Below are 21,478 nucleotides of genomic sequence, written 5' to 3' on the forward strand. Positions count from 1 at the left end.
GTAATAATAATTTACTCTTGCTTTAATTGAATCTTTTGACACGTGATCAGGGAGGTCAACAGGCCACACAATAATTTGAACATGCTTTTTTTTACCCAAATTTTGAGGCTCCAGCTCCTCCTACTAAAAGAAGATGGATGATAACGAGAGACGAGATTATTTTTTCTCGTGGCTCAGGGTGCCTGAAAAATAATGAATTCATGTCAGAGGAAAATAACACAAGATGTGATCTGTGCATTTCCTTAAATGCTACAAACCCAGGACTGAGCTTACATAAGGAACACACACACACACACACGCACACATTATTTCATAGTAGATTATAGAATGCCTATAGCTGCAGCAGCATCACTTTGACAGGATTACTGAGATCCTGATCACCGGAGGCATGCAGAGTTGAAAGTTAACGGGGTCACCGAGGGGTCAACATGTCGGATCTCTCCGTTAGGCTGCACATTTCTACAGATTTCTACAGCTGTGTTCTCGCGTTGTACTCCATTCAGTCTGATCAGAGTGTGTGTGGACGTAATTAAATTAATTTCCGTTTACAAACAGTCCTATTCTGATATGTGTGTACATTAGGAGTATGGTATATGGTCTGAAATAGCCTGATGTAGAAGATACTGACGCCTCTATTGATAGATTATTTTGTATATAGGAGGAGACCAAGACTATCAACATAAAATATATCACTCCCTGAAGATAATTTCGCATTGTTTGTAATTTTGCACGTGCCTATCCTAAATCCCAACCAGCATCAACACCTGCAGCTCTGACCGTTTAAATATTAAATTCCGCGGTAGGAAATAGACCCCCGGTCTCTCCTGCAGCTCGTGCTACAGTCTCTCCTGCAGAGCGCGACAAGCGGCTCCTGCTGTTTGCCTGGATCTGTGCCCTGTGTGTGTGTGTGTGTGTGTGTGTGTGTGTGTGTGTGTGTGTGTGTGTGTGTGTGTGTGTGTGTGTGTGTAGAGCCGTCAAGTTCCCAAGCTCTGATACCCTATAAGCCTATTTCTGCTCAGACAGACAGACTTGTCTGTCTTTTTTTAACATGTCTTAAAATGATGTTGCACCAAGATTCTAAATAATTATTTTTTTAACTGATTCCTGAAATTTTAGAATATAACTCGTGTGTACAGAACAACTTGAGCTCCGAGGAATTCATCTTGACTTTGCTGAATCGACTTTCTACACTGAAAAAAAAGAGAAGAAAAAAGAGAACTTACAGCTTATTTAAATACATGTGCAGCACACCATGAGGTCGATGAATCTCAATGAAATATCTCATTCATTATATTAGTTTAGTTCTGCTTCAGGCCTTCTTAACCTGCAGCTCAATGACTTCACTTTGGAAAAACAGAAAGAAACGGAAAATCTAAACACAGACTAATGTATTTTTTTATATGACGAAAGAAAACTACTACTGTTATAAATATAATATAAATACTTTGCAAATGTAACAACATGAAAAAGCTGTAAAAAGACTAAAACAAAGTAAACAGGTTTATTCCCCACGCTGCTGAGAATTAACTCCTTTTATTTTGAAGTTACGTGGCGAAGGTGAAAATATTCCCTCATGTTTATTCTTTTTTGCTTCTACATGTTTAAATTCTCTCGAACAGGCCACGGACACGTGCAGTGTTCACATATCAGTATTTTGCCAGAGTAGTGACTTCATACTCAAAAAGGGTCAAATGTTTTGTTTGTTTTCTGAGGATTTTCTTTGTCAAAAAAAAAGAAAGAAAGAAAGACACTTGAAGTGATCGTGCTGCTCATTCAAGTGTAGAACTATTAACAGGTCGTTACAATCCTTACTTTTATTTTGAAAATCATTTCGTGTGTGAAAAACACATCGAATAAATTGTTTATAAGTCCAGTTAAACGTCCCCCGCTACAGGTGTCAGTGACACGATCGAAAAAAGTAGCCTAACTGTAATCCGTGCGATTACCGCCTGACTCACGTGCACACCGGGGAACCTGCCTTTCTTTCGTTTCATATGATGTCAAATCTACAAGTTATAAGACACTATGGCACTTTTTGAGTCATTACTGTTTCCTAGTTGATTATTTTGTCCGAATAGCCTTTTTTGACGGATCATTCAGCTTCATAAATATAAACAATATTGCAGAAAATAACGAATTCGTTATCTAAATTAGCTCGAGTCTTTACCAGTCAGATATAAAACCCTAACATATAGTGAAATAAACATTTAATTGTTAATAAATCATAGAAAAATATACTGAAGTTTAAATAATTCTCCATCTATCTTTTCAACTTTTTTAATGACCTACTTATTAAAAACTAAATGTTTCATCAGCTTTATACCTGATTTATTGCTCTTATTCTCAAATCAACTGTACAAAATTATATGTTTATTATATCAAAATTCCATATTCTTACAGCAGCTTAACAACATTAAGTTTTATACACACACACGTTTTTTTTAGTAAGGTTAGAGTCTATCTTTGGTCACTCAAATCTTAAAATATTGTGTAATAAATCTCCGTTTAAATCTGGTTGTTTGTCTATAACTCTTCATATGGTTTATCCTGAAGTTGCTCGGTTTATGCAGAAGAAAAGTGAGAGGCAAAGGTTTGAATAATACCTGAAATTAGGTGGTGGTGGTTGAGGTAGTGGTGGTGGTGGTGGTGGTGGTGGTGGCTGGCCGGCTCATTATTGTCCCATCCTGGCTTCAGCTGACTGGATCCTCTGTTCTCCGTCTGCAGGAAGTGGTGACGGGGGTCCCAGACCTCCTGCACTCAGCAGGTCTGTCTCACACACCTCCAGCCCGGCCAGAGCCAGTGTGTGCGTGTGTGTGTGGCATCAGAGGGCAAGGTCAACCCATTCCTCTGCAAACAATCACATCACACAGGGCAAAATACATTCCAACCCCCCCAACACAGCCTCCAGTTTGTAAGGTGGTCTGATGTGGGAACAGCAGAGGGTCGGGGGGGTTGGCAGCGGTCCAGACGGGGCCTCCGAGGCCAGATGAAGGAAAAGCTGGTCCACATTAATATGACTTCATATTACACATGTCAGGGAAGCTCTGCTCGCTGCACAGGCTTAGCTAATACGTTGTTCTTTTAAGACAGACTTGATGTGAAAGTGTCTTCTGATCAGATCACTTAGTGGTTCAGAGACATGAGAGGAGCTTTACATGTCACACAGCGGCTTTAAGGGAAGAGACCTCTAAAAACTTAACATACAAAATACTACATCAAGTCAGCTCTAATCATTACCCTCATAAGTTAGACCCTTAAAACTCATGATCATCATTAAAGCATTAATGGATATTTTTCCGATGAAGAAATTCCCACTTGATATGGAAATGAATCTTCCATGCACATAATCTTCATGTTTCACAGACAGGGCCGAGCTATAGCATCAATTCCTCATGTTGGCATTGGACTCAGTGTTTTTATAACTGGCACTTTATATTCTGGACTACTGAATAATTAATAGGCCTATATATAGCCTTTTTCTTTCAATGTAACTTTGATTGTATGTAGTCATAACATGCATTATTTATGGTTTAATATAGTCACCAGTTTAAATGTAGTAACTTTTGTTCACTGGTTTTATCAAAAGTCTTTGTTCTGATTTGAGCCCTTATTATTGCCGGGACTTTTATTTTGAAGGAGCCATACTAGTGGGAGGCGTAAGTGTCAAACAATAACGCAGGAAACTTCCGTATTCCGTTATTGTTTAGCAGCGGGTTTATCAATTTAAATGCATAACATTTGTCATGGTTTATGTTATGATGTTTATTAAGTGGCCTGTAAGAACAGTTTTCATTGGTTTAAAATCAATGCTTTACGCGCTCGTGTCATCTTCAGCTGCATGCAAACGTCTCAAACGGTCTAGACAGAGTGCAGTGAGGTGTGGTGTCTTGTAGCTCCCTCTAGTGGCTCTCTTCTGCATACACGGAAATGACTGCACTAGTGGAAAGAATAGAAACCAATGAAACAGCATCCCAAAGAAACCCACACACCATGTAAGCTAGTTGTCTTCATCAGATTCATACTACCTACCTGAGCTTAAACCACAAACAAAGCACAACCATCCAGCTACAGGGACTATGTGTAGGAGCAACATCCAGAGTCACCAGAGTGTAATTGCATCAGAGAGTCATCCATGTGGGAACATTAACATTTAGGGGAGCAGTGTGTGTGTGTGTCTGCCCTCAGAGCTGCTGTCACTCACAGGCGTCAAACTGAAGTGCTTTCTGACCTTTGCTTTATGTTTGAAATTCAGACCTGGGAGGCTTAAAGTGCATCGCCATATTTTCAGACCTTTATCTTTTTGTTTTATTTATTTTTATTTTTTTAACAAATGTTTAAAATAAAATCAAGAATATATAAAAGAATGTGAAGGAGAATTGCCAAAAGAAACCTCAAGGGCTTGAAAAATGACACTCTCCATGGTAGCATATAAAAGGACATAATTACAGCATTAAATACATAAACAGAAACAATATTTATATATCCTCTAATCATTTAGACATAATAAACAGTTTAGAACAGTACTTACAGAACTGTATCAATTACAATGTTAGACAAGAAGCCAAAAGTCCATTAATTAAGACCAACAAAGATGAGAACTGTCTTTCAATAATAGCTGATAATGTAGTTTAGTTTGACTTAAAACAATTAGACAGCTTATTTATATCTTTATTTAACAACTTGTGATGGTGTCAGTGTCTCTATGTGACTAGAAAACACTTGCAACTGCAAACAAAGTTTTAAACAACTTGACAGACATTGGAGAGGTCAGTCATACATATAAAACAAAAATAACAATGGCCCAAGCATTGAGCCTTGTGGTACACCTCAGAGTATGAATTTAGTTAAGGTTTTTAGTTTATTAGTTTATTTGACAGAGGCCATGCACAACACAACTGTTGGGCCAGAGTTAGCTATATAGCTAGTTTACATCTGTTGGCCCTGGGCAAGAAAAAAAACAACATCCATTACAATACAAACAATTACAAACAATACAAATTGGAGGAGGGTTCCATACAAAGGTTAAAATCAGTGATCACATGACTGGTTTGCCATGGAAATTGAGTTCCACCTTTCAGTTGCTGAGAAGGAAATAAGACTTGGTTCCCTTGTAGGAAAATACTACTGTCTATCTTTAAGCTAGCATTAAAGAAGTGTGTCAGTGCCATACATCTTGAGTGTTTCTTTATAAATCAATACTGTCTTATATATAATTTGTTTAGATGTGCATTTTCATAATCAAGGTACAAGTACTTTTGACAATGGAGAGAAAGGTCTGTATGTTGAAAACTATGGATAGATGAGTTGAATATATTGCTGCAAAGTTTTAGATCAGTGTGCAAAATCTTTGAATCTGACCTCACAAAAGTTTGTCCTCCTTCCCCATCATTGTTTTTCTGTCCGCAAACTAACCAAACTTTCAGCGCTGCCCCTCCTGCCACATGTTTCTGCTTGGATTTCTCTCAGTACCTGGAGGAGCTCCGTCTTTAACAGACTGAAAACTCATTTCAACACAGCTGACATTTCACAGGCACTCAGGGCCTTTTTACCTACCGACACAATTTAAACCGTTCAGTGGAGACGTTTTAGTCACGCCAGTCCAGCTGCACTGAAAGGCGGAGAGGGAAGTGGACGAGGTCAGGACAGAGTTTTAGGCGTTTTACCTAATGGACCTTTGCACTGGACGTGTGAAACACTTCACTTAACACAGCCTCTGGGCACCAGATTGGCAAGTGCATGTGTGTGCGTGCTTGTGTTTGTGTCTACACGGCGTGCGCATGTTTAAGTGTTAAAGGTCAGATAAATTGGTCCTGACCCTTTGTATGCCTGCAAGATAGACATTTTTACACTTCCAAGACAATACACAAAAACTTCTTAAAGCCATCACTTCTACCAAAGGTCAATTCAGAATACTCGTGTTTGTTTATCCTTTACTTTGTGAGAAACAACCGACCGACTCGATGTTTTAAAAGTCAAACTGAAACAAAATACGAACATAAGCTCAAAAACGACTCAGACAGGACGAATAAAAAGCATCATTTAATGTACAAGAAAGAAGAAAATTAACATTGTGTGCGGGCAGACGAGAGCACACAGCTTCAGAGAACGGAAACAGGAATGAACACGGTACCACATCAATGGAGTCTTGAGGTGAACCTGAGAGGGGGTTACCGGTGTAACAACACAAAGTATCTGAGGCATCAGCTCAGAGGAAGCTGTGATATCTGCTAAAAAAAACACCAGTAAAAAGGAAAAAAGCTGAAATACAATTAAATTACCAGAAGTAGTGGCACATTTTCCCCACGCGACGCTGCAACAAGAAAATCACATTTACAGAGCTGTCGACCAGCTGATCAGCCGTACTATGATGTATGCAGTACATTCTACTAACACGTACCATCAGAACACTGCTGCATCATTATGGTACCCTGTACAAGCTTAGAGGAGTCACAGTTAACTGACAATTGATCTTAAGGCGAATGTTAAAAGCTCACGTCAGCAGACATGAAAGAGAGAGCAGGTACCTTTTTATGAGGCCGGCAGGACACTTTCCCCCAGACACCTGATTACACGTTAGTAATAAACTGCTGGTAATTATTAATGAAGGTAAGCTGATGTGAGGATATCACATAAAAAAGAGGGAAAAAACACTGCTGGGCTCAATAGAAACTAAAAAAGACCCTTGTTATTTTGAAGTGAACACAAGCTTGGATATAAAACGATGGATACTAATGTGTTAAAAAGCCTTCAACACTTGTTGGGGAAACCCCCTGCAGGGTTTTTGATTACAGAGTAACATCTCCGATTGGAGCTAAGTGCAATAGATTAAAAGCATGTGCCATCATTTTGCTGCAGGAACAATTAAAAACAAGATTATTCAAGTTTTCAGAGGAAGTTGCACTTAAAACACTCCATCATACTTCTTCACAGACCTGTGAACATCAAGCACTGCGCCCCTTCTTGGTCCCCTTCCAGCTGGGAGCATCCTTCGTCTGCAATGCAGCTACATGACCAGCAGAGGGCCCCAATCTCACGTCATGGCCTCGAGGCAGACGATCACAGTGTCACTTCATTTACAGGGAATACTTTTATTACCAGTCACATTCATTTTAAAGCAGGTACGTACCAACACTAAAGTCCACACAGGAGTCTGGAGAGACTTCATTGATTAGACGTCGGTGGTGCGGATGCCGTCGTCATCCAGGCTGAAGGGGAAGCTGCAGCCGGTGTGAGGCTGAGGCTGCGAGCGGTGCCTCCTCCGCCCACTGGCCACGTCCCCTGAAGCAGTGAGGATCCCCAGTCCGCTGGTGGAAGGAGCCGGAGGCACGCCGGGGCAAGGTGCGGGGATGGAGAGGGAGTTGGAGGAGGATGAGGTGGAGGAAGAGGTTGAGGAAGAGGAGAGAGAAGGCAAGGTGGGCACAGGGCTGAAAGCACTGTCTTCATCCTCCACGTCCAGGATGGAGGGCTCACACGGCGGGACGGGCATCCAGGGCTGCCAGCCTGGATTCACGGAGCAGGACTTGATCAGTGGAGGTCTGCGCTCGTCGCTTTGATGACGAGATGCTGAGGAGGCGTTGTGACTTCGATACAGAGAGGAGGCACGTTTAAATGAAAAACCCTGAAATGAGACAGACAAAGACGCCATCAGAGTTTTCTCCTCTTCTCCCAGAACAAGAAATAAGATGAATTAATGTAAATCTGTTTTTTGTTCCAAGGTGACAGACAAGCGTTACCTTCGGGGGACCTCTGAAGTCCTGGATCTTCAACTCAACATCCCTGATCCAGCCATGCATCTCCTCTGGAGAGTCTGTCTGTAGAGAATCATTAACACAACATAAAGCCTTGCAGAGCTTTTCACAAATATCAACAAATATCATGAAAAGACCAAAACCAACAAAAAATCTATCCTATATCATCGCAAGAATTCATACGCGAATTATGACAAAATTTCACACACATTTCGAGCAGGTTTAAAATGATAAAGTGATGACATTTTATACCCAAAAGATGAAAGGTCTTCACTGTGACAGCATAATGCTTCATATTGTCACTCCAATACAATTCTTATTAATTTAGACCCCAAGGTCTATTTTTGAATCCACCCCCTTTCACTTCCTCTCACTGGATGACAACCAGCACAGGGGGGCTCTTGTTCCTCTGGTAATCCACAACAAGCTCTTTGATCTTGCTAAAATTGAACTTAAGGTGATGATATTTGCATCATGCGTCAAAGCTCTTTATCAGAACTCTCTCCTTCTCTGGAAACATAGTCTCTAAGTGAGGGCAGCATATTTCTCACTGGAAACTATTGACTGGAATCATACATGTCGCACAATATTAAATTCCATTTTGCCAAAACATACACTTAATACCTTTTGTTAAATAACTCCAACATCTAGAGTCTACACAGACAGAAATGTAACTTCAACTTGACCAGTTGGCGGAGGCATACAACCGCAAGGCGGTAATTCTTAGTCTTTCAAACTCTAAAATATATTTTAAAAACGTATTTTTTTCAGCGATGCTTGTTTGTTTATGTGTTTGTTTCAGTTTCCTAAATGTTCGTCAGGCTTCCTTTTTTCACACAAACAAAACAAAAACTTCTGAAGCTTGTGGTCTCTCTCTCTTTCTCATCACTCTCCGTCTTACTGTATCTGACCTTAACGTCTCAGTCAGCTGTTCTCCCAGGTGACTGGTGGGCAGGATGTTATTGCTGTTGTTATGGTAACAGATGGCTGAGCATGTTTCACAAAAAACAAACTTTTCATGCCCGTGCCACACATCAGCGGCAGAGCATTTAGAGGAAACAACTCAAAGCATCAGCACAGACACAGCTGGGAATATAGACCCCCTGTGCCCTGACAAACAAAACATATTATTATTTTAATCTTTTCACCCAGTTGACATCACAAAAAAACCCCGTTAGGAACAGGGATTCTGATTGGTTGGTGTAGCAGAAAGACGGTGTTGTACCTGGATGTAGAAGGTTCGGGAGCTAGTGATGATTTCAAACAGGTTGTCTCTCAGTAGAAGTTCCCTGTCGGACACAGAGTGGCAAAGATGGATTATTCATTAGCTACAGGGAGGGATGGTAGAACTCTCTGCATCAGTGTTTTAATCTTAGAAACATATCTGGACTCATGTTTTCATATCTGTTTTCAGATTTATACAGAAAGTTACCAGGCATAAACAAGACATCTTTACAAAACTGTCAAGATTTGATCATTTTCAGTTTTCAGTTGCTCTCTATTGTCATTTAAACTCGTCATATGCATGTATTAGCTGTAAAACCACACGCTGTATTAGCTGTGAAAAACATTCTGTTTTAACCATATACCAAAATAATAAGCTATTAAATTATTATTTGTAAGTGAAACCCATCTTAAGAAAAGTAAGTCTAAACTGCGTGTAAATAAAAGTGAAGTAACTGTTAATTGAAAAAGAAAAAGAGGTTTCAACGACGTGTAAATGCCAGAATTGGCCATGTTCAAATGGTTAGCTCGGGGGATAAACATTGAAGCCAGCGCTCAAGTTCCAAAAACTGCAGTTCTTCTGGTGGCCACTTGAGGCTGACTCCAAAAGCGAGTCAATCCCCATTAGACCTCATATCAAAGTGCAATACTTTACAGCACAATTAAACACGTTTTTAGGTTGGAACAAAACAGTTTTGATCCCTGTTGTCACGGCACACTATCTCCCTATTGGCTGTCCTTCATGGCTGGCTCGGGCCGTGGACCTACCTTGTTGCACAGCCAGTGTTTCATTAAAAGAGGGATGGCCGAAGTGATTAGGATGACTCTGAAACAGAGTCCAGGAAGCCCTAGAGGAGAGCTGGCATACCTTTTCCCAGGGTCGTGTTTGCCGTGACACTAGATAATTTTGCTATTCATGAAAACTGTACGGGGACTAACTCCTTTAGCTACTAACCCAACAGCTAAAATTAAATGTAGCAAAGCAAATATCTCACAGACTTAAGAGCCGTAACTTGATGTTTACCAACCCCTTTTCTCCAACTCCACCCTTCATCCCAATATGGTCACTTCTGGCTCCAAAATAACCAACACGGCAGCAGCAAAAATCAGAAACATCAGGCTTGAAAATGGCAGTTGATTACTAGTGGGTGACGTCACACTGGCTACATCCACTATTTATACGTTTGTCTACATTTCGCATTCACTTTAAAGACGTTCCCTAACTGAAGCCAGGGTCTGAAAATCTCATGTAAAAACATTGAAACCTCCATGTGAGACTCTCTAGAGACCAGCTCTAGAGAAAAGACCAGATGGAGAGAAAGAATTAGACTCAGTGCTTCACATTGGACTCACCCTGACTTGACGAGACATTCGTGGACCTTCTGAATGTCCCTTAGTGGAATTGCTCGGAGAGGATCCTTATCCTGGGACAAACATCAGCACAAGTCAGACAAGGACAACGGTCGCACCAAAAACATCAACATGGAAGAGGAAACATAGAAGAAGTCTGCCTCTCACCGTCTCAGACTTGTAGTAGCAGACTGCATTATCATCAAGGGTGAAAAACCTCCTCTTCCAGCTCTTCCTCTGAAACACAAACACGCACAAACACGCACACACACACCACATTACAGTTTCCACATAAAGCTTTTTTTATTCTACACAGAGTTAATGAGTAATAAGCAGCTGGGTACTTACCACATTTCCCTGTTTGACACAGTAACCACACCTCAGCACGCCTGGCCTGGTGCCCTTCCTGCCGTCTGCGTCTTCACTCTCGTTCTGAAACATTTCAGCAGAAACCATCTTCATTATCGTAACAACAATCATGTAACCACCATCTTTACAAAATATCAGATTACACACAGAACGGTTTCAGAGGCTGGGGGGGGGGAGTTGTACTTTGTTTTGCTACATGATATAAATGCTCCTAAACGCATCACAGTGACCTCACAGTAACCTCACAGGTTTCAGCCTCTTGGTTACCTGGATGGGAGTGTGCACCACAACGCCACCAATGATCTCCGCCTTGTACGCCTGCTGTCTCCTCCCTCCCTGAGCGTCGCCGATCACTGCCTTCACATCGGACCTCGGAGGAGCGGGGCCAGACTTGGGAACCTGTCACCATAGCAACAGGTAGGATTACATTAACTAGCATTACTTAAACAAGTGTTAGCTAAAGTTTCAAAATACCTGCTGGTAATAAAATATAAGGTTTTTCTAGAAGTAACAAAAGTGAAACACAACAGTTTTCTACACGTCAAAGGAAAAGTTTGTAAGACAAATCTATCATCCATCCGTCCTATTATCTATAGCCCTTATCCTGTTCAGGGTTGCAGGGGGCTGGAGATTGCCAGTCAATCACAGGGGTGACACATAGAGACAGACAACCTTTCACACTCACATTTACACCTACAGGCAATTTTGAGTCACCAATGAACCGGAGGGAAACCACACATGCACAGGGAGAACATGCAAACTCCACACAGAAAGGCCCTCTTTGTTCGAACCAGGACTACGAACCTTCTAGCTGTGAGGCGACAGCGCTAACCACTCCCTTTGTTTTTAGAAGTCACTTTTACTATCTAAGTCTCATATGGCAGGTTTGGTTGTGTTATTTTTTTATTGCAATGTTTATAACAGTAGCATGACTTCAACAGTCACAAGCTCGCTCATAACTTAAGACACCATGTTATTTGGATGAAAAGCGGTTATTTTTCCATAAACGCTGCCAATGAAACAGAATACACAATCAAGCTAGCTAAAATAAAAGGCCACAGATGTCCATGAGATGAAAAACTGTTCGCAGTCCATAAGGAAGTTTGCATATCTTTTGTTGTTCAACCATCTGTTGGCAGGATGCATGTCAATAAAAAACACCTCCATCTCTGTGCTCTGGTAAATAATTAACACTTGCTTCTCTAGGAAATTAAATATCCAAAATAAAAAATATACTCAAATTAAACAGTTCTGTGCCTCCTGGTTGTACAGCACATAACTACAACCCCCCGGTTGGATTCTGGTCACAACCTTTTCTTAATGTCAGTTACAGTTTTCCCTCCCCTCACTTCCTGTCTGTTTTTCACTGTAAGCTGCTCAATAAAGGTACAAAGGTAAAAACACCATAATAATTAAGGAATGAATAATCTAAACATGAGCAGTGTTGGTACATTACATGCAACCTCAATAAAATCCTCTTTAATTTTCAGCTGTAACATGACAACAAACAGAAAAGTTCAAGGGGGTGAATTCTTTTGCAAAGAACTGTAAAGGGTAAAAAAATATATATATATGTATCTTCTGTGAAATTCATCAGTCAGTCTTCTACTTTCATTCCTGCCTTTCAACCAGGTGCTGTCTGCGTTAGGAAGCATTTCATATTTTCATGCAGGCCAAAGAGGCTTAGAAAAGGCGGCAGAGAAGCCCTCCAATCAAAGAGGAAGTGAAAGAGTGTGAGCGGCGCTGCTTCCTGTGTCAGTGTGCAGGTGAGAGAAAGAGAGACAAGCTCGTCTCAGACATCTGCTGTCATGAAACATCTGGATGTTTCCAGTCTACGCGGCACGGGTCAGCTCTCTAAACACACACAAACATAATGCAAATCTGCAAACTGAACGACCAAGGCACGTTTAGTAACAGCACACAGTGGTGTTTTTGACACCTCCACCACAGTGACGTATGATTGTTATCGCCCACATTCATGCACAGTTTCCTCATTCACAGAGAGAGAGGGTTTGTGCTGGCATCTGAGCCCTCCAGAGACAACACGCTTTCAGTCACAGCACCACAAATGTAGCTTCCTGCGCTCAGGTGGAAACAAATCCCTCATCTATAACTGCTGCTTTAGCCTTTTTCTGGCAGTACACAAAGATATCCGGTTATAATATCTGTGTGCGTGTACACTTACAGTGATCTTACTGGCCTTGTTGAGGGCAGCCACCCAGTCTCTCATGTCAGTCACATCGTTGGCTTGGAGGAAGTACCGCCGGGAAACTGCATTGATGACTGCAGAAAATAGACATTGATTCCACTCAAATACACAATAAGTTCATTATACAAGATTATCACGTGTCAACAAAATTAATGCCATTGTTTGCAGCTGCATACGCATGACACTGTGATTTAGAAAATAATTATCTCACCAAAGCAGAACTCTGTCTTGGGCTTTTGCTTTGCTGTAGCTTCATTCACCTAAGAGGAGGAGAAGAGGAAAGGAAAGGAAAGGAAAGGAAGGGAGACATGAGGAGAGGGGAGAATAAACATTTCATATCTTTGACGTCTCTTTGAGTCAGAGTATCCAGGGAGGAGCTGTCAGCACTGAAGCCAGATGTCATTATCTCTGGTTAGCTCAGTGAGCGCGCTGACATCTGGAAAACTTCACAAAGTCTGCTTCTGCATGTGACCCTTAACTACAACTACAGAGATCCGTGCATCCTGTTTGCATGTTTATGCATATACGTAGTTTACGGGATGTTATGTAGCTACAACACACAGCCAGGTGAAGCTGCAGGCGATAATGAGCGCTGTTTACCTTAGAGATGTAGGTTAGTTTCAGGCTGCCAACGAAGCTGGCTCCGCTGGGCAGGTTCTGCATGCAAACACAAACACACAGACTCATTATTGGCTCAGAGTCCAAGGTTACTCGTCTCCTATTGGTGAATTTCACTTCCTCTTGCTGTTTGTACAAGCGTGTGTCATGCATGTTTGAGTACCTGTGGGTTGTCCATGTACCACAGCAGAGCATTTCCCTGCGTGTCGAGGATAAAATATCGCCTCTGGAAGCGGCAGCTGTTCTCCTTCTCCTCGATGTCCAGGAAGCCGCACACACGGTTGAGCCGGTCCACGTACGGCATGCTGCTGCTATGACATATCACTGAGACACACAGACAGGCGGATAGAGAGACAGACAGGTACTAAAGTCAGACGGATATATGAGGCATAATGCAAAGGGAACAGCAGAAGAGGACAGACTTATAGGACAGAGAGGCGCGGACAGGCAGATGTGGAGGATAAAATATCTTTAATTTACTGTTCAGACACACACACACACACGCACACACATGCACACACAGGAAAGACAGAGACCCGCTCGCACTCAGCAGTTTTTCATGTGACGTGATTGAGGCTGAGCAGCAAACCCTGAAGCCTGAGGCTGAGCTGAGGCCCTCCACCACAGCCAAAAATTACAGACTGCACTCAAGATCTGCACACACGCACATTTCCACTGGCCGGAGAAGAGAGAGGAAGAGGAGAGGGAGGGAGGAAGGGAAGGGGGAGGAATGGGGTAAAAGATGTATTCATTAAGATGATGCCAGGCATGTGAATCACTGAGCTGCTGACGGACTGACTGACTGACGGATCAAGACTCTTTAAGCTCAGACACTGAAGGTTTCAATAGTGTCTGCTTTTAAAGAGACGTGTATCCATGGCGGACATCTGTGCATGACATACTTTTATTCTTTAGGGGGCGGGGGAGTCGGAGGACTTCTGGCACTTTAAGAGCTCGATTTAATAACCTCATCCTCCTGTCAGTCTCTCCGCTGTTTCTGTTCAGAGTTCACCTGAGTTCATCTTTTCTGCACGTTTACCTTTTGTCCTTAAACTTAAATTTATTCAAAGGACGAGCGGCCACAAAGGTAATGTGTGAGCCAACTAGGCCACATCTGTGACTGATTTGATTTTAATAAGAACAAAAGTCATAATGTAAGTGACAGTCATATAAAATAAACGATCGGGACTGAATGGCTGGGCCTTCAGTCTGTACTTTAACAGGACTGTCCTGGTTTAAAAGAGTTGGACTTGATCAAAGTTTCCACTTAAACATTCACACACGTCACCAAACAAGCAGAGACAGTTGAATAACTGCATCTACACCTTGTGTGAAACTATTTTTAAATGATGGTTGGTGAATGCTTCATATCGAAACTACCTGTCTTTCAAGAGGCTTTTTTTTTTTCACTCCTGCCATTTAAATAGGTCAAAGATACAAACTGTTCAGAGGCCATTTTGCACAAACTCTGGGTGTAATGGAAAAGTGACAACGATGCCACAGAGGTCACACAGATACCAACGCGTGCACACAGACACACACACACACACACACACACACGCGCAGAAGCAGAAGCAGAAGCAGCGGTGAGATTGTGGAATCTGTTAAAGCTTTACTAATAATTATTTTTCACTCTTAAGAACGTTTATGAGATTTTAAGTCCTGCTGTGAATTGCATGAAGATGACACACACACATATATATATATATATACAAATATTAAAACATAAAGTTTGGAGGGCAGAACTCAGTGTTCAGATCACAGCAGTGATATCATTGTGTTTTACCACATCCAGAGCAGTGAAATGAAACCCGCCCACTCACTCTTCACAGCTGCCTTATTTGAGATTCAGCCCCAGCTTTTGATTAACAGAATCTGTTTCAACTTGATGCCCATTATATTTTATGTACTTCTGTAAAGTTTTTGAGAGAGAATAACAGGAGATGGGAGAAAAAAAAGATGAACAGGTTTCTTGACTTTGAGTAAATCAAACCTATAATTTATTCAACCCTCCCATGCTCCCAGTTTGTAACATAGAGTCTTTGCTAACAATAAAAAGCCCCTGGACATTTGGCTTTAAATATTTAACTTGAATATTATATAAAAGTTGAGAGTGCCATTAAGCATCTACGAAAGTAAAAATAAACATTAATAACTGTAAACCTCGTTCTAAACACAATTCATTTTGCAGTTTGGACCATTTTTTAAGACTGTGTTGGCGTGGCAGTCCAAGTTTTGCTAACGCTAAGTAATGCTAATGTGCTAACGTTAGCTGTTGTCTTACCGCAGTTACTAGCTTATCAAATATGTGTTTTTTAACTCAAAACATGGTTCAATGCACTTTTTTAAAAACTTTTTTACATTTTTACTGTTACTAGCCTTTTCAGCAGCTGATCAATGGGGAAGCAGTAAAGTAGCAAAGAATTTGCCTTTGTTTGGACGAATAGCAGAACTGGAACAACCAGAGCGTGAAGTCAAAGGCAACTTGTCGCTGCTTGAATAGGTTGGAAATCAGGAAAGTTTACCGAAACTTAAATGCCTATGTATCAAATTTCGATTTGAATTAATTTGTAGGGCCAACTATAATGTACATAATGCCAGTGTTAGAAGGCTGTTGTGGATTTATTTGGGGTTCCAGTGGCTTTAAGACCCAAACCAAGGTGAGCTATCATGTGGCTGACCCTCTCAGATCTGAGTTCCCTCTGCAGCGTTTCACAGGCTGAATAGCTCTCACCTTGACAATGTTATTGGTTATAGCTAAAAAAGCAGTGGTTTCAATGGGACAAGAACTTAATGGCTTTTTAATCAGATGAATAGTTTTGAGTCACTTTACAAGCAAAAGTGTCAAACGGTCGACAATTCAAGATTGTCTATCGTGAGGACTCGAAGGCTGACAGTCAGAGGTCATATATCATTGATACTATTGGTGCATTAACATGTAAACATTGCCTCTATGTTGTCGGCAACTTAGGAAACGCTTCATGTACTTTCACAAACACTACCTCATACACTTAGAGAGTATTCAGAAATTATTGAGGAAAGGGAGGTTCTTGGTTTCCTTTCCCCACTTTTTTTTCCAAAGTTGTTTCTATGGTTAAATGACTTGTATGAATTAAAAACTATAATACTAAAATATTTTTTCAGATATTAGGGAGAGAAGGTTGCATTACAACAGGAAAAAAGTGAAACACAGGTTCAGCCGCCTTCCTCACCCCGGTCATTTTCATGTAAAGTTAGCCTGTATTTATTAAAAATCTTGCATTGAAAAGTATCTAACAACTATAGCTGGGGGTATTGTATTTTTTATGTAAAGAATCTTTCAAATGTGGTTAAGTAACAATATGAAGTAGCATAACACAAAATTACTCACCTAAAGAACCTCAAAATCAAACATCAAACTGAACATTTGGTCTCTATGAAGTTGTGACAGCTGGGCATTCTGTGTGACATTCAAGGACCAAACCATAATTCACCTTCCTCCCTCCCTCTCTCTCTGCTTTGCATTGACAGCTGGATTCACACAGCAGCAGAGCAGGCACGAGTTTCACACCACTGAGTGACCAGTTTGCCGATCATGAGCGTGCACGTATAACGTGACCATGAGCGTGCAATGAAAAGCTGAAGTGTGATCTGGAACAATTACTCAGCTACACCTGACAGACGTTTGTTCAGCTCAGATGACCTGCACTGACTCAACGGCCTGCCACACCTACTGCACTGTACCGCACACAGACACACAGTCACACACACATACTCACACACAGACACACAAAGTGCCACTGTGGACTGCTACTTACCCGCTGTGTGGAGAGTCAGTGTGCGCCACAGCCAGCGCCCCGCGCGGCTCCGAAGCAGAGAGGAGAGACCCGGAGAGTTTGGTTCGTAACGAGCATGTCAGACGATGTTTGAATAACTTTTACAAACTGCCTACATTCACAAGGCCCGCGTGCAGCACACTGTCACACTCCTGTCTGTTTGTTTGTGTGATCGGATTACTGAAGACTTGTCTTTTTTCCGGGTTGGACGTTTCGTTATTAGAATAAACCAACCCCGGATGTGATCTATGCGTCCTCTGTCAGCTCCGGCCGCCGGGTACTCCTCCTCCTGCTCTCTGCTGCACTCACAGAAGAGGAACTAAACACAGCTTAACTGTTCTTTATTCAAAAGGGTAACCGATGCAAGCTCAACATTAGCCTACGTTTACTTCTGCTCGTGCTCTTTCCGTGAAGCTTTTCAAAATAATACTAAAGAAAATAAAAGTGCAAAAGCGTCTTTGTTCCTGCAACTACATGCGATAGATTATCTCGTTGTCTCTCAGGTGGCAACTTGAGAACTGGGTCAAACAAACACAAACTGACACACAGACACACACTCAGTTAAAATCATTGATTTATATAAATAAGCAGCAAAAAGGAAGGGAGTGTAAACTCAATGAAGAATAGCGTCATACATACACCTGTCATGGGAGGCGAGTGTGTGACAGGTGCAAGATGATGTGCCAAAAGTAAGGTGCCAAAAACCTACTTCCTGTATTTAAAGACCACAAATTAAACGTTAGTAAGTCTACATTTTCCCAGCACAACTTATAAATGTTTGACTGACAAACTCGCAGGGCATTTTTTTCATTCAATTAACTGTATTTTCTGCAAATTGCTTGTTCCTTGTGAATATTGCTCCACATTGTCGATTGTTTCTGGTGGAAAAATACTAATAGTTTAAATTTCAATGTAAGTTTTTCTTTATTCATGCAGTTTTAACAATAAAAAGTCGGTCAAATTCAGTCAAAAGATGCCTGGTCTTAAACACTGAACCAGCCTTAAGCCCAAGATATTTCATGTGTGTGTTATCGCTTGACGTAACGGTGGTTTCCGCAGTGGTAGCCACATCTCTGAATGAATGTACGGGTAAATGCTGTCAGATAACTGCAATGCATTAATAGGGTCAGACCAGTTCAGAGTCCCCTATTCTACCACAAACCACAAATCCTGAATATGACAAAATGTTTGTTGGTGTCATGTTTGTTGATGAAGTGCTGTGACTGCTTTACATTTAGCTGATACAACGGTTAGAGCTCTGGTCAAAGGGTTTCTCCGGGATTATTGGGTTCAGTTTTAACATGTGACCTCACAGCGTCAAGCATCATTAATAATGCAGACTAGAGCAACACATCTGAACAAAACAAGCCATTGCAGCTAAAATATGTTAAGATTAAGTATCAGCACATAAAAATAATTGAGACACACATTAAATATCAAGACCTCAGAACCACACTGTAAGTGTGTATGAGTCTAAGAGTGAAACTTATACCTAAATGCATGAAGGGGCTAGTGGTTTCACTGGAAGCTGTTTGAGGAAACTCGGGTGTTACATCTGATGTTGTGTGGCCCTTCTTAGAGAGTTACGGTCACAGCACGATGATATGTGTTAAATATTTTAGGTGCCCAGGTGGCATTTAGCGTCATTGCCCCCTGGGTTTAAAATTCAGCAATGCATCTGTTATTTCTGAGCCTATTTTCTACTTCTAAAAAGTTTTCAAAAAGTAGAATATTACCATGTAAATGATGTCACTATGTAAAGCAGTTCAGGCTGCATATCCTGCTTAAATAGAGCGCTACAGTATTACTTCACACAAAGGTGATCACAGTTGGAGTCCTGTGATGAAACTGATGATGAACTCATCTGACCTCCTGCTTTCAACACGCAATGGTTAATAGTTTGCACACATGTGCTCTTCCTTTATGTCAAGACCGTCAAATTTAGTGCTGAAATAGCTGCAATTACAGAAGCAATTCTGCAATCTTTTAGTTACATTCAAGCCTCCTGTTAAGAGGAAGTGGTTGCATGTCATATAACCTGCCTGAGGAGGGAGACCTACCTCAGTGATTTCATACACTGTGGCGACTGCGCAGGATTCAGCTTACTCAGTTGCAGAAGGAAGTCCTGACGTTTTTGTTAAAATCACACTCTTTCTCTACTATACATACACGTCTAGAGCACCAGAGATTAACATAAACGCCTGTCTGTAAAAGGTCAAGTGTAGGACGTCAAATGTCACAACAAGGTGATCGTACCCACACACTGCACACACACACAAATAAGGGTGTGATTGTATCTTTATTCAGTCAAGCTTTCATGCACAAAAATGAACAATTCATGCACTAAACACACAAACATTAGTTAGTGTTGAACATTTAAAGTTAAAGTTGTAGTTTTAAAATACTCTATTCTCTGGTTACCATAGCGTCAACACAGGGGGATTATTGTGGTCCTATGGCGTCAAGTAAGAGCGATAACAACCCACTGAGGCGTCACAGCACCTTCCAAAACCACCAGCTTTAAGAAACTGTGGGTTGGTGTTTTTCACTTGTGTTTACCACAAATACTCTCAGGTTCAAGTTGCCCTACAGCTTTATGACCCCTGAAAGTGAACGTGTCACTATAAAACATGAGGTTACTATTCAAGTTTTTGATTATGATTGAAAAAAAAAAAGCCTGAATAGAAGTTTGTATCTTTGAGGCTCGTCTACAGCACCAACACAGTCATCACAAACACACTCATGAAGCTCAAATATTTTCTGTAAACTAGGATTAAAAATCTCTTGGTGACAAAGAGGAGAGGGTGGATGGATGGATCACAAAGCAAATGATTAAACAGATATGAAGAATCTCTGGCGGAGGCTTTTCACAGCTGACTGAAGGCCACACGCAGCAGCAGGGCCGTGATCAGCAGGATGGGGCTGGAGGCCACAGCCCCCGCGCCGTTGTGGTAGTGAGCCCAGGGGTTGGTGGTCTTGGGGGGTCCGTTACAGTCGTCATTGTAACAACAATGCATCTTGGCTCCGGGGCTCTCGCCTTGAGCTTTGTCACAGAAAGCCTTGAACGTGCACGACTTCATCACAGTGTCTGAAAGAGAGGGAGGGGCAGCAGACGCACACGGTTTAATTGATACAAAGTGAACAAAGAAGCGACCACTGGTATGTAAGTCCAATGAACTCCATCCTACACCTTTACAGGCAAACAGAGGACTGTGGTTATCTTGCAGCAGGGAGGACATCCAGCAGCCACAGATTATTAGAGGCTAGTTTTATGTCCAGGTAGGTACAGTAGGTTCCTGTGGATGGAGCACCTGCTGCTGTAGACCTGCTTGACTCCCAATAGTCAATATAAACAACCAGTACTTCCTAAACTGCAACCTCACACAAGCACTCGGACGTCAGTGCAATGCTGACCTCTGCTGAGGCTTCTACAATACAGGGGATTACGTATGCATTGTTTCCTCTGTGTGTGCGTGTGTGTGTACACTCACTGGCTCCTGTGATGGTGGAGCAAGCGTCTGCATGGTGAGGACACGTGGTGGATCCCTGTCGGTTGCAGTCCTCCTCGTTCATCCCCACGCACGAGAAGCATTTGAGGGCGTGGCCTTCACAGGTAGAACAGGAGAGAGCACCTATAAGCATGTATATCCACAGGGGGGTGTTGTGGGCGTACAGACACACAACCAACCTTACCAATACCCTAATTTAGAAAAGGATCCATGTATGGCTGTCAGTCCCCTTCCAGAATTTATGAATCGTGACACATTAGCACAAAATCCAACCAGATTTTTCCACCATGCGGGCGAAGTTCAGTCCTGATTGAGTTGACAATAACATCTTTCAAACCAGAGCTGCGATGATTAATCAAATTATCAATCATTAGAAAGAAGATTCATCGCCAAATACTTTGATAACTGAATAAATGATTTGTTGATTTTTAAAGAATTTGACAATTCTAGCTTCTTAATTATAGGAATTTGCTACTTTTTGTAAATGAAAAGTCTCAGAGACGTCACTTTTGCCGCAGGGAAATTGTAATGGAAACATTTTTGGCCTGAATGAGTCATCGATTCCTCATTTAAATTATAATTGGCAGATTAATTGATAACAATATTAGTTGTTAGGTACAGCCGTAATTCACAATA

At 41.5% G+C, this 21,478-nt stretch overlaps 1 protein-coding gene across 1 annotated transcript; it reads right to left on the reverse strand.

The window, feature by feature from the left end:
• Positions 1 to 6,026: 6,026 nt before the first annotated feature.
• Positions 6,027 to 17,548, reverse strand: plekha2 (pleckstrin homology domain containing A2). Its single transcript, XM_069683750.1, has 12 exons — positions 17,316 to 17,548; positions 13,682 to 13,842; positions 13,501 to 13,557; positions 13,112 to 13,160; positions 12,877 to 12,974; positions 10,959 to 11,090; positions 10,671 to 10,754; positions 10,491 to 10,559; positions 10,326 to 10,396; positions 8,974 to 9,037; positions 7,734 to 7,811; positions 6,027 to 7,618 (listed from the first exon to the last, which is right to left on the reverse strand). Exons 2-12 carry the CDS (start codon positions 13,820 to 13,822, stop codon positions 7,169 to 7,171), a joined length of 1,293 nt encoding a protein of 430 aa, XP_069539851.1. The 5' UTR covers positions 13,823 to 13,842; positions 17,316 to 17,548; the 3' UTR covers positions 6,027 to 7,168.
• Between the last annotated feature and the right edge of the window lie 3,930 nt (positions 17,549 to 21,478).

This window comes from Semicossyphus pulcher, unplaced genomic scaffold, assembly GCF_022749685.1.
Source record: "Semicossyphus pulcher isolate SPU_LCO1_2020_fin unplaced genomic scaffold, fSemPul1.0.p SCAF_6, whole genome shotgun sequence".
In the NCBI taxonomy this organism is placed as follows: Eukaryota; Metazoa; Chordata; class Actinopteri; order Labriformes; family Labridae; genus Semicossyphus; species Semicossyphus pulcher.